An 11,843-nucleotide genomic window follows, 5' to 3' on the forward strand; every position below is an offset into this window, starting at 1 on the left:
TCTATTACTCCCATTCACAGGCTCTGCGTTCTAGCCATACGGGAAATCACCATGATCACTACTATGCTCCTCTTGCTGGATCCATCCTGTCCATTCCGCTTGCCTTGGATCCCCTGTCTATCTGTCCTGCAGCGTGTGGCTGTTGGCTCAGGGAATGGATGGGCGGGGATGGCGCCAAGGCTGCAGCTCTCCGCTGCGGCCGCAAGGAGGCGACGGTGGGGCCTGGCTAGGCCGCTCTAGGCCGCGCTCGCCGTCCTCTCGGCGGCTCTCTCCCCCTCGCTGGCTCGCTCGCGGTGGGTTCGGAGCCGAGCCGAGCGGAGCCGAGGCCGCCCAGCCGGGGCTCCGCCCGCTGCGCGTCCCCTTCCACCCTTCGGCCCGTCCTGGACCCAGCGTCCTCGGCCTCCCGCAGGGGCCCGCACCGAGGCCGGAACCAGCGCCGCGGGCTGCCGGGGCCGCCCGGGAGATGAAATGACAACTTCAACTCTCCAGGTACCGGCCTCGGGGGCCCGGCGGGGGAAGCCGCGCCGAGGCCGAGGCCCCCCGGGAGGCCTCTGGCCCTGCCCGACCCGACCGGCGCCGGCGAGGAGGATGGGCGCCCAGCCTCCGCCCCGGCCCCGGCCCTCACCCCTGCATGCCCGGGGCCCGCCGCTGGGGAAACTGAGACCATTGCCCCTGCCCCTCCCCCCGGCCCTCCGGTGGTGGGCGGTGAGCCCCCTCCCTGCTGCACGCTCCGTGCCCCAGACCTCCCCTCCCCCTGCCCCCGGCGCCCCTAGGGACACCCGGCAGGTGTCATGCCCCACCTGCAGCGCCGCACTGCCGCGGAGCCCGCGTTTTACTGATGGGGAAACTGAGACCCGCGGAAGGGTAGTGCCCCGCCCCAAGGTCACCCAGGGAGCGGTGGTCGGGCCAGTATCTGAGCCAAGTCCGCTTGGGCCCCAGGGGACACCAGCCGGCTCCTACCGTGACTTCCCCGAAGCCCCTGGACGCTGGGCCTCCTTCCCCTAACGTGCTTCCATGTCATAGCAGATGGCCGTGAGACCCTAGGAGAGGGGACAGCTGGAGGAGAGGCCAGGCTCCACACCCTCCCGCTGACCTACCCTCACCCATTTCTTTGGCTTGGGCAAGTCCCTTCACCGCTGTGAACTTCTGTATCCCCGTCTGTCAAACGGGTGCAATAAGAGAGCTGCTGCCCACCGCAGGGTGTTTGGGCAGCATGCACTTTCTAAACCTTTCCCCGCCCTTTGGAGGAATTAATTTATCAAGAGAAGCGGTGGGGAAGCAGGGTTAGGTACCTATTGATCTTTACTTCGTAACATTTCCATCTGGAAACTTAGGTACTTGCCCTACTTTTATCTAGTCCTAGATACATTGACTGGCATACAGGCTCTGTGTACCCCGGCAGGTCATGTCACCCTTCTGTGCTCCAGTCGGATTTCTGAGACTGTAACTTGCAGAAAAGGTCCCTGCATTGGTAGCGGGAATATCCTCCTGTGGTAGCTCTCCGTAAGGGAACTCACAGGGTCAGTTCCTCTCCCTGTGCCTAGACTGGCTAAAAACACACCCAACAGAAAATTTCTCTCCAGTGCATTCTGACAGTTGTAGCAGCCAGGCTTTTGTCATTAGTGTTCACCAATTAGCAGCGGCAGAGAAAAAGCAGAGGGTCCGAAAGGTGCTAGGACTTTGTCTTGGAGGCGCTTCATCCAATAAGATTGGAAACTACAGCGTTCTCCAAGAAAGGCCTGAAAGCCTAATGACAGCGACCATCTTCTTACTCTTTTTCCTATCTTTTAAAGGTGCTGGATTGGTTTGCCATTAACCACAACTGATTTCTTCAGTCTGCCACATTGCTTGGAAATGTCTGTGTATTTTTCTGGTGGAAGAGGCTCAATGACATTTGATCATTCCTCAGCCTGCAGAGGTGATGGACCAAAAGGTCTATCCCTTCATTAGAAATGGGGTTTTAGTTGCCTCAACTGTGATTTTGTAACCCCCATGATTGTTCTTTTTGCTAAATGCTTTCTGCTCCTTCCAGACGATGAAATCATGAGTTTCTACAACTAGCATAAAGCTCCTTCATCCTTTAAAATCCCCCTTGGGTGGGGCCTCGGGAAGGTGGCTGGCCTACAGAAATTGTGTATTATGTGATTCAATTTGTCTATCAACACAGACAGAATTTTCCTGTGTTCTTGCTCATTAAACTCTGTATTAGAAATATCCCCACATTTAATGTAGGGTCTCAGGAATATCCTTTCCCTCCCCTCTAACCAAAGGAAGACAATTCAGTGGAGCAGTAGAACTGAACAAAGTTCCCTTGAAATCCACACAGTGAGGCCTATAAGGGGACATAGGGCTTCTCTAAATCTCAGAGCATCATTTGTTTCTGGAAACAATGTAATTTCTGGTCTTTCCAAACTATTTAGTGGTTGGTAGTGGAGGAGCAGTGGAGTCCCAGATCTTTTGTTGAAGGTGGCCACTTTCTTTTTGGAAGTAGTGGAATTAAAATGTCCTAATAACAACAAAGTGGCTCCTCCATCCTTTTGTAACTCTAGTCCGGGACATTAGCTCAGGTTTCCTCGTGCTGGAATCCACAGAGGAGAATGAGTGTGAAATCCCTGTTAACTGTGTGGTTATTGTGGAGAACGGATGACTATCTTTTAATGCCTCCTTTCAAAGCCTTTCCCTTTGATGGCTGGGAAGTGGTTGGCTCTCATGGCCCAGGACAAATGAATAAGTCGGCCTGAGCTCATTGGCTCCAGTGTCTTCCCGCTGCCTGTGACTGAGTGCTTTCAGGATCTGTTTGGGAGCCTTGTGTCATGTTGTCTTTCCAGAAGGCCATTGATCTGGTGACGAAGGCGACAGAGGAGGACAAAGCCAAGAACTATGAGGAGGCATTGCGGCTCTACCAACACGCTGTGGAATATTTCCTACATGCAATCAAATGTGAGTCAGGGTGGGGCCCTGAGCTGCTATGGGCACCTCCTACAAAAAGGAGGTGACCCCCGAGGCTAAATGGGCCTTTTCTTGGGTGGCCCTTTTACAGATGAGGCACACAGTGACAAAGCGAAGGAGAGCATCCGGGGAAAGTGTATGCAGTACTTGGACCGGGCTGAGAAGCTGAAGGATTACTTACGGAATAAAGACAAGCAGAGCAAAAAGCCAGTGAAAGAGGCTCCAAATGACAGCAAAGGGTGAGTGTCTCAGTCCAGAGGGGCTGAGTCAGTATGACCAAGGGAATCCTCAGAGCTCTCAAGGTCAGACGTCCCTTTTTTGTGTTGTCACCTAATAAGATTAGATAAATAATTTAGTTTAAATGTCCTAATAAAATTAACCTGAATTTATGGAATGCCTGGCTCTCGAATTCCAGCTGAAGTTTCACAGACCACAGCAAGAGAAGAAGCTAGCAGGTGGTATCCCAGGGACAGGAATATGCTCCTTGTAGAATGCACGTTGTCATGAGGAGACATGATTTGAAGGGTGGGTGCCCTGAATGGAAGGCCTTTCCTGGAGGACAAGAAGGCTCCTGGGAATAGACCTTTCCTCCAGGAGGGCAAGATTTTGCAACAGTGTTTAGTTTTTCCCTCTGTAGTGACAGTTGTACATGGATAGGGGGAGCCTGCTCTCTTACAGGATTTGACAGGTGCCAAAAGTCTTTAGAAGGGGCAGCATGGGATGGTGGATAGAATGCTGGGCTTGCGTCAGAAGACTTCTGGTACTTGCTGTGTCACTGAGGCTGACCAGCTGATGCTGTGCTTGTTTTCTCATCTGTAGAATGGGGCCAGTAGTCCTGCATCACCTCTCCCCAGAGCTTTTGTGACAATTACATCCAGTAATGTATGTAAAGTGCTTAGTGCATGCTAGATCTTGGTGTAAATACTGGTTATTATTATTTTGTGCCCTGAAGAGCTGCACTTAACAATAGCATATTGATTTTACAAACCAGCTCCTACTTGTTATGAGGATGGATTGGGTACTTTTCCTATGACCACGTCTGTTTGTGACCCAGGGCTCCCTCAGGCCTTTGCCAGGAGGGCGCCCCCAATGCAGCTGCTCATGGCATTGCCAGTGGACTTCTCTGTCCCTTCTCTTGCGCACCAGCGGCCAGGCGTTGGACCTTGCTTGCTAGAGCCCCTGCTGCCAACAAGAAGGATCAGCCTGTGACTGCCTGTTTCATTTCCACAGAAGTGACAGCGACAGTGAAGGAGAGAATCCAGAGAAGAAGAAGCTGCAAGAACAGCTAATGGGTAAGTCGTATGAGATCACCGTGGTCATCCCCTCGGGCCTTTGTGGGGCCTCTTCCTTAGGTCCCCTTCCGCCTTCTTGTTGCAGGGGCCATCGTCATGGAGAAGCCCAACGTTCGGTGGAATGACGTGGCTGGACTGGAGGGAGCCAAGGAAGCGCTTAAAGAGGCCATCATCCTGCCAATTAAGTTCCCACACTTGTTCACAGGTGAGGGTTGAACTTATTCAGTCTAAATATCAAAATAAAGTTGAAAGCTACCAAGAAGAGATGAAAACTATTTCCCATTCTTCTAGTGGGCCAGAGACCTCATGCTTCCTGTGTCTTGTCAGTTAGAATGAGGATACAGGACTAGAGCGTGCTGAGCAGGTAGGGCCCTTGTGGCCTGGCACTCCCCATCCCCTGCCACCTCAGTAAGGAAGATGCCAATCCCACCTGACTTCTTCACTGACTTCTGGTCCAGCTCATCCACAAGAACAGTGTCAGCAGGCTTTTGTCACCAAGTGAGCTGGAGATGGCCAGGGTTTGTTTAAAAGGATGGTCAGGCCACGGACTGGACAAAAGGGCCCAGCTTCAGCGTTAGCGTCCTTGGTCATCTGAGTCCAGAATCCTTTGCTCCTCACCCACCAGTTTTTCTTTTCCTCTTGTAGGCAAGCGCACCCCCTGGAGAGGGATCCTGCTCTTTGGACCTCCTGGCACAGGAAAATCTTACCTGGCAAAGGCTGTGGCAACAGAAGCCAGCAACTCCACCTTCTTCTCTGTGTCCTCCTCAGATCTGATGTCCAAATGGCTGGGGGAGAGTGAGAAGTAAGTCGGCAGCCAGGCCACACTCCCTCCAAGCTTGCCGGAGCCGGTGAAAATGGCATAGAGTGAACCCTCCCTTTGAGAGTCCTGCTTGCTGATGGATCCCCAGAAGCCATTTGGGGGTGGAAAGGGCTAGGGTGAATAAGGGCAGTCCCATTCCGGCTTTTCATCACAGGCTCGTCAAAAACCTCTTTGAGCTGGCCAGGCAGCACAAACCCTCCATCATCTTCATTGATGAGGTGGATTCCCTCTGTGGATCTCGGAATGAGAATGAGAGCGAGGCTGCCCGGAGGATCAAGACGGAGTTTCTGGTCCAGATGCAGGGTGAGTACTGAAAGGAGCCTGGAGGTCACTGCAAGCACCTCCTTCATTTTACAGGGCAGGACGCTGAGGTCCTTAGGGTAAGGGGAAGGGACTGCCCAGGGCCCTAGAGCCAGACCACCCTGCATCTCTGCTCCTTGGCCTTTACGCCTTAGAATCTTCACCCCGAACACACTCGCCCCTCCTCGACAATCCTAGGACAGAGGGCCCATCCGGTGGGTGTGAGCAGAAATGCATGGCCAGGCCTGCCAGCAAAAAAGCTGCTGAGCCCTCCACAAGCAGAGCTTCTGGTGGAAGATGCCTGAATGTTCTGCTGGGCCCCCCCCCCCCCAGAAAGACTTCCAGCTCCCTGTACTGGTGTTCAGGGTCTACCCAGAGCAGGGTGCCCGCTTGGGCTAGCCATGGAGAATTTGGGACTCAATGTTTGGCCTGGAGCAGGGTGCTGTGGTTTAAAGGGATGCCCACATTCATCGGCCATGCCCCCATGAACTAGGTAGCCACTGCTGGCTTTATAGGGACATATAGGCCTCCAGGACCATCAAAGCTTTGGGAGTTTCCTTGTTTTTATTTTATTTTTAAAGAAATATACATATGATTGAACACAGGTCTCTTAATTCCCTATCCAGGACTCTTTTCTTCTCTGCTCCCCTGCCTCTGCTCTGTCTACTCCTTAGCCTTCTTTAAGTAGGCCTGGGTAAAGTTACCAGGACTTTGAAGGGGTTCTGGAACTCTGTCTGACTGTGGTTGTCAGGGAGTACATGAGGGCACCCCTTGGCAAAGCACATTTTGTTTGCTCTGTCCCCTCCAAGAAGCCAGCTTCCTTGCTGTTGTCCTCTTTGCTTCTCCGCCCGCAACCCCAGACGAGCCACTTCAGGAGGTGCTGATAGTTGGTGTTTCCCCAGCAGTGTCTCCTGCTCATGCTAGCACAAAGCCCTCAGGATCCTTGCCCAGAGACATGGCTAGCGATGGTCATGTTATCATGGTCAGCTTCTTTGTCTCTTCTCCACAGGGGTCGGGAACAACAATGATGGCACCTTGGTCCTGGGCGCCACAAACATCCCATGGGTGTTGGATTCAGCCATTAGGAGGAGGTGAGTATGACTCTTATTTAACTGGAGCAGCCCATCTAGTTAGTACCCACTGCTAAACTCATTCTCCATCCCATTGTCAGTTATACATTAACCTTTGACTTTAGTCATAACCTACATGGTTTGCTCACAGTTTTTCTGTGTTTGATTTGGGCGAGCACAGCCCTTGGGGGAGGTCACACCTCAGAATCCATCAGCTCTATAGCAAGGCCTCTTAATCATGTTTGTGTCAGGGACGCCTTCAAAATCTGGAGAAGCTAATGAGGGCCTCATAATCATGCTCTAAATGTATAAAATAAAATACATAGGATTATAAAGGAATCCAATTATATTGGAATATAGTTATCAAAATATTAAGAAAACCAGTCCATGAACCCCTTGAAATTGATCCATGGACTAGGTTCAGAACTCCTGTGCCGTGGGATAATTCATTTGTTGTTCTCTTTCCTTTAGAAGGAATCCATTCAATCAGAGTCTCTCTTTTCTTCCTCCTCCCACCTCTTCCACCTCCCCACACAGGTTCCCTTGGGCTAATGTCAATGTTACGTTTATTGGAGATAGTGAGTAATGTCATTGTGGCACTGGTGGCCTCAAATGGCTAGCCCTGTTAGCCTGGTATCTTAGTGCAAGGAGTTGGGGAAACTCTTGATGGAACCTCCATACTCCTCTAAACCTCCATAGCATCCATTCCTACGCGTTTGACTCTAGGTTTGAAAAACGAATTTACATCCCCCTGCCTGAGGAAGCAGCCCGGACCCAGATGTTCCGGCTGCATCTTGGGAACACCCCACATAGCCTCACCGAGGCCAACATCCTTGAGCTAGCCCGAAAGACAGAGGGCTACTCGGGAGCAGACATCAGCATCATCGTGCGGGATTCTCTCATGCAGCCTGTACGAAAAGTGCAGTCAGCAACACACTTCAAAAAGGTAGGATAGTGAGCTGCACACCGTGGTAGGGGGAGGAGGGCACGAACTGTACCAGACAAGCATTGGAAGCTTCCTTTTTGTACACTCTGGCTTCTTGGATGGCGTATTCGTGTTCTTCAGAGAGAGCAGAGTGTGTGTCTGATGTCTCCGTCTTCAGGTCCATGGACAGAACCATGTTGGAGGTGGGGTGTGGGGGCTTGGGTTTCAGGTCCTTGTCATTTTAAGACACATGCTGGGAGGACAGTGGTTGGTTAGGGAAAATAGCTGATGGAGCTTCTTCAGTAGTGGGGTTTGGTGGATTGGGATGAAGGAGGAGGGTATGAAAACATGGAGGGAAGATTTAGGAGCAGGAGAGTAGTGTTGTACTCCCGCTGGAGAGTTACCTGGGGCTCCCTCCACCACTCCAGACCCCTGTTGGCTTTGCCTTAGGAGATCATTCAGGAGATCCACTGTGAAGAGAGGTGGGGGATGGGCTTAGGTTTCCCAGGGAGACACTTTTTGGACATGGTCAGTAGGAAGTCATTTTGCTTACTATGCATGTTTGTTACAGAGATTTTCAGTGGTGGGTGGTTGGAAGGACAAAATATGAATATTCACTAATTTTTAAAAAACTTAAGAAACTTTTTAAAAAGATAAGCTAGGGAGTTGCTTGTGGTGAATAGAGAGGTTAAATGACTTACTGAGGTTCACCTGGCTAATCCACATTAGAAGCTGGACTCCAAGCCTGAGATTTTTTTCCACTGTGCTGTGCCGGCTCCCAACCTAAAGCTTAGCTTGTAGATTCCTGTGTCTGCTTCTGGATTAAAAAGCTATCTTAGTTAGACAGCATAGCTTTCCCATGAATTTGATGTCCCTGGATCACTTGATAAGTTTAGCAATGTCATATGAATCAATATTATCTTAGAATTATTGCTTAGCATCTTCCAGCCCCAAAATATTCCTCAGAGAATAATTTTCCTTCTGCCTAGCCAGAATCTACAGAAGAGTAAGTCTTGATGGGCTGGTAGATCTGGGCCCCTTAATGTCTCTGGTTTCATTCCAGGTTCGGGGTCCTTCTCGCACCAACCCTGGAGTCATGATAGATGACCTTCTGACCCCCTGCTCTCCAGGAGACCCTGGAGCCATTGAGATGACTTGGATGGATGTACCCAGTGACAAGCTATTGGAGCCTGTGGTATGCATGGTAAGTAGATGGACAGCCAGGGTACAAAGAACTTTCCTTACTATACTGCCCCTAAACAACTGTGCCCTCTTCTAAACACAGAACCACCTGTGGTGGTGTGAGCCCCAGTCCTTCTAGCTTACACAAGAAAGGGTCTCAGTGTGGAAAGACAGTGCAGTTTCCTCTCACTTTATTTAGTATCAGAAGTCTGTACAAATGATTCCATTTGAGCTGAGGGGTTTGACTTCTCACACAGTAGGTATTCAATAAAATATCTGTCAGCCTGGTATGCTAGGTTTAGGAATGCCTACCATGCCATCTCCGCTCAAGCAGCCATATGGCATATTACGGCTGAATCCATTAATAACTTCATAATATAATATGAAGGTATAAAGCGAGACAACTCTCCCACTCCAATGTACAAACTCCATTTGCTCAGTCCTGGAAAAATTCTCAGTATAAAAAATGGTGGCTGGGGGCAGAAAAGCCTCTCTAGCTCAGGCCCTGATCCTAGCTACCTCTTCTTTCTTTGCAGTCAGACATGCTTCGGTCTTTGGCCACCACTCGACCCACCGTCAATGCAGAAGACCTTCTGAAAGTGAAGAAATTCTCAGAGGACTTTGGACAGGAAGGTTAAAAGCTTCTGTTGGGGTGATGATGAGGGGGGAGGTTGACCAGGGGAAGTCCATGGCACTTCCTCTCCCCATGCCAGCAGCCAGACCGGGCCCCACGTGGCTCATCCCAGAGTCACCACAGAATCCACTTTGCTGTCTGGTAAGCACCTGGGAAGCAAGGAGGATGGGCTTCTCCTACAGCCTCAGAGACACTGGAGCACAGCTGGTACATGATGGAGCCTGGGTTCTACATGTGTCCTCCTTTCCAAAAGCTCACTACTCCTTTTCCTGACTCTCCCTGTCTTGTTTTTTTAACTTTTTTTTTGTAATTATTCTAAATTAATGCTGCTTGGATTTTTGTCTTGTTTATAAATAAAAATAAAATCACCCAAAAGCTTCAGGGAGTGGAATGATCCCATTCCTGTAGTGGTCAGCTCAGCCAGCCCTTTCCTCCTCCTTTCTCTTTATAGCCGTGTCCTAGTTCTTGAGAAAAGGCCATCTGAAGCCCTTTGGCTCCTCGTCCTAAATATTTCCTAAGATCGTCAGGAACCTTGCCGGTGTCACTTTGAGGCTAGGTATACACGGACTTGTTTCTTCTGTGCAGGAGGAGGAGACGACTTCTGCAAATGAAAAACTATTCAAGTCAAAAGAAATTAGGTGTGTAGTGAAGACTGTTGGCCCATTTTTCACAGCTGCCTTTTCCTCCTTCTGCCTGTGGGAACAGAGCAGTGTTACTGCACTTAAGTAACTCCCTCTCCTGGAAATGGTCTAATAAACCTTTTTCCCCTCCTGAGCCACCTGAGTGATCTCATGTCTCTAGCTCTTCCTTGAAGCTCCTGGTAAGCTGCGATTTACTGCCAGCCCATAAGCTGCTGAGTAGCTGATTCTCTACTAAACAGATGGGAAGGGTGGGAGTCACTGGGATAAATATGAGGAGGTTCATTCTAGCCTCAGAAGTCATAATCATTCTTCAGCATCTGCTATTCTCAAATTTGGTTTTTTAGGTTGATTTTGGTTTTTGGTATTCTTGGACTGAGGTGCCTCTAGCTGGAAGATTCCAGGAGCACGTCTAATGGCATTAGTGTGTTTGGGGTTTTTATTTACAGGAAATGTCTGTGCTGTCTTAGAAGGTAAGGTAGCTTTTTCTAGTCTCTTGATATTATATAAAGGGATTTCACCATACTTTTAAAATCTGAATAATGGAAAAAGGAGATTGTCACAAATATTAACCCCTTCAGTGGATATATCTCTTGGGATAAAGAGCCAATTTAGATCTGTGTGGTTCTATTGGGCAAAACAAGATGGTGGGAGAGAAACAGAATCAATTTTTTTTGGTCAGGGCTATCTAAAAATTGGAAAAGACTGCCTCCCAAAGTGGCAGATTCCTCCTCATTTATAAAGGATTAAGCAATTTAACAAATATTAATTTGTGCAGATCTATTGATGTTCTACTTCTTATGAGTAATAAAATTAATTTGTTAGTATTAACACATATTTGTTAGAGGGAGTTCTTAATCCTGGTTTGATTCTTAGATGGCCTCTGAGGTCAAATTTAGCCCCTACCTCAGTGGAGGGGAATAATCTTGACACCAACTAAAGGCTTAACTTTTACATGACTTTCTGATAAATTCTTTTAACTAGCGCTAGAGTGTGTCTGGCACTCCAAATGGCCCTTGGGAAGACAGCCATTACAGTCTTATGGGCCAGATTTCATAAATGTGCTCATAGTGACATAGGTTCTCGCCGCCAGTTTACTTTTGTAAATACGGAGACAAAAGATGGGTCTGTAGACATCTCCCAGCCTGCACTTCTGTTCCTACATTTTTAAACCTTTTCTATAGTTTCTTCCTTATGTTACCACCTAGTGTAGCTTTCTTAGGTCAAAAGATTCCTTGTTGCTTTTGACTTATAGCCAGTGGCATTTCTTAGGTATGTGTAAATCTGAGTGGTTATAACAGACACTTTGTGGCTGCCTTCTGTTCACCAGCTGTTAACTGTTTCTTTGGGATGCTGGTCTTGACATTGCTACCAGTCTTTAACCTAGACATTTAACCCTTAACTTAGATATTGACCTTAAAACATGTTTGAGGAACAGCCATTTAGCCAAACACTTTATTTGATACTGTGTTCAAAGGATCTCATTCCATACAAAAATCTCCAGACTCATCATTTGCATAGCCTCTTCCTCCTGTACCATCCACTTTTCCATGCACATGGCTTTGGTTCTAAATTGGCATCCTGCATGGGGCTGGCTTTCCATTTTCTAGGACTTGTGTCAGACCAGAATGTAAAGCTGGTGAACGCTACTTAGGCTAGTGGAATATTTTCCCTTGGTGACATGGAAGCTGTTATTGCAAGAACCACTGGAGTGATTACAAGGGAAAGGAGAATAGGGTCTTTGTACTGTGGTGATGACTGTGTAACTAGATCCTTTCTCCCTTGGGATTTGTAGCAGCACTAACTCTGAAATGTCAAATCTCTGAATATCAGCTTCATAAATCAAGTCTATACCTAATGGAATGAAAGATGACCACCTTGATACCCTTCCCCCACATCCTACTCAGCCACACTCTGGATTGGCCATTGGAGTTTACCAACCCTAGCTTTGCCATGATGACCCCACTAAGTTCTAGTGAGCATTACAAATTCTACCCTCCCTTCCTTCCCAAAATCAGTGTCATGCTGCAACA

At 48.9% G+C, this 11,843-nt stretch overlaps 1 protein-coding gene across 1 annotated transcript; it reads left to right on the forward strand.

Annotated features, from left to right (window-relative positions):
- The first annotated feature begins 214 nt into the window (after window positions 1–214).
- On the forward strand, window positions 215–9,946 carry VPS4A (vacuolar protein sorting 4 homolog A). Its single transcript, XM_036749492.1, has 11 exons — window positions 215–489; window positions 2,829–2,940; window positions 3,041–3,188; window positions 4,180–4,241; window positions 4,327–4,446; window positions 4,887–5,043; window positions 5,216–5,364; window positions 6,371–6,452; window positions 7,158–7,377; window positions 8,420–8,560; window positions 9,075–9,946. The coding sequence occupies exons 1-11, from the start codon at window positions 469–471 to the stop codon at window positions 9,174–9,176; spliced, it is 1,314 nt and encodes a 437-aa protein (XP_036605387.1). The 5' UTR covers window positions 215–468; the 3' UTR covers window positions 9,177–9,946.
- The last annotated feature ends 1,897 nt before the right edge of the window (window positions 9,947–11,843 follow it).

This window comes from Trichosurus vulpecula, chromosome 3, assembly GCF_011100635.1.
Source record: "Trichosurus vulpecula isolate mTriVul1 chromosome 3, mTriVul1.pri, whole genome shotgun sequence".
NCBI lineage: Eukaryota > Metazoa > Chordata > Mammalia > Diprotodontia > Phalangeridae > Trichosurus > Trichosurus vulpecula.

Bases quoted from the DNA above. Each gene is read 5' to 3' on its own strand.
- VPS4A (XM_036749492.1), top strand. From the start codon at position 469: ATGACAACTTCAACTCTCCAG. The intron at 490-2,828 runs GTACCGGCCTCG...TTGTCTTTCCAG, and splicing joins TGACAACTTCAACTCTCCAG to AAGGCCATTGATCTGGTGAC. The intron at 8,561-9,074 runs GTAAGTAGATGG...CTTTCTTTGCAG, and splicing joins TGGAGCCTGTGGTATGCATG to TCAGACATGCTTCGGTCTTT.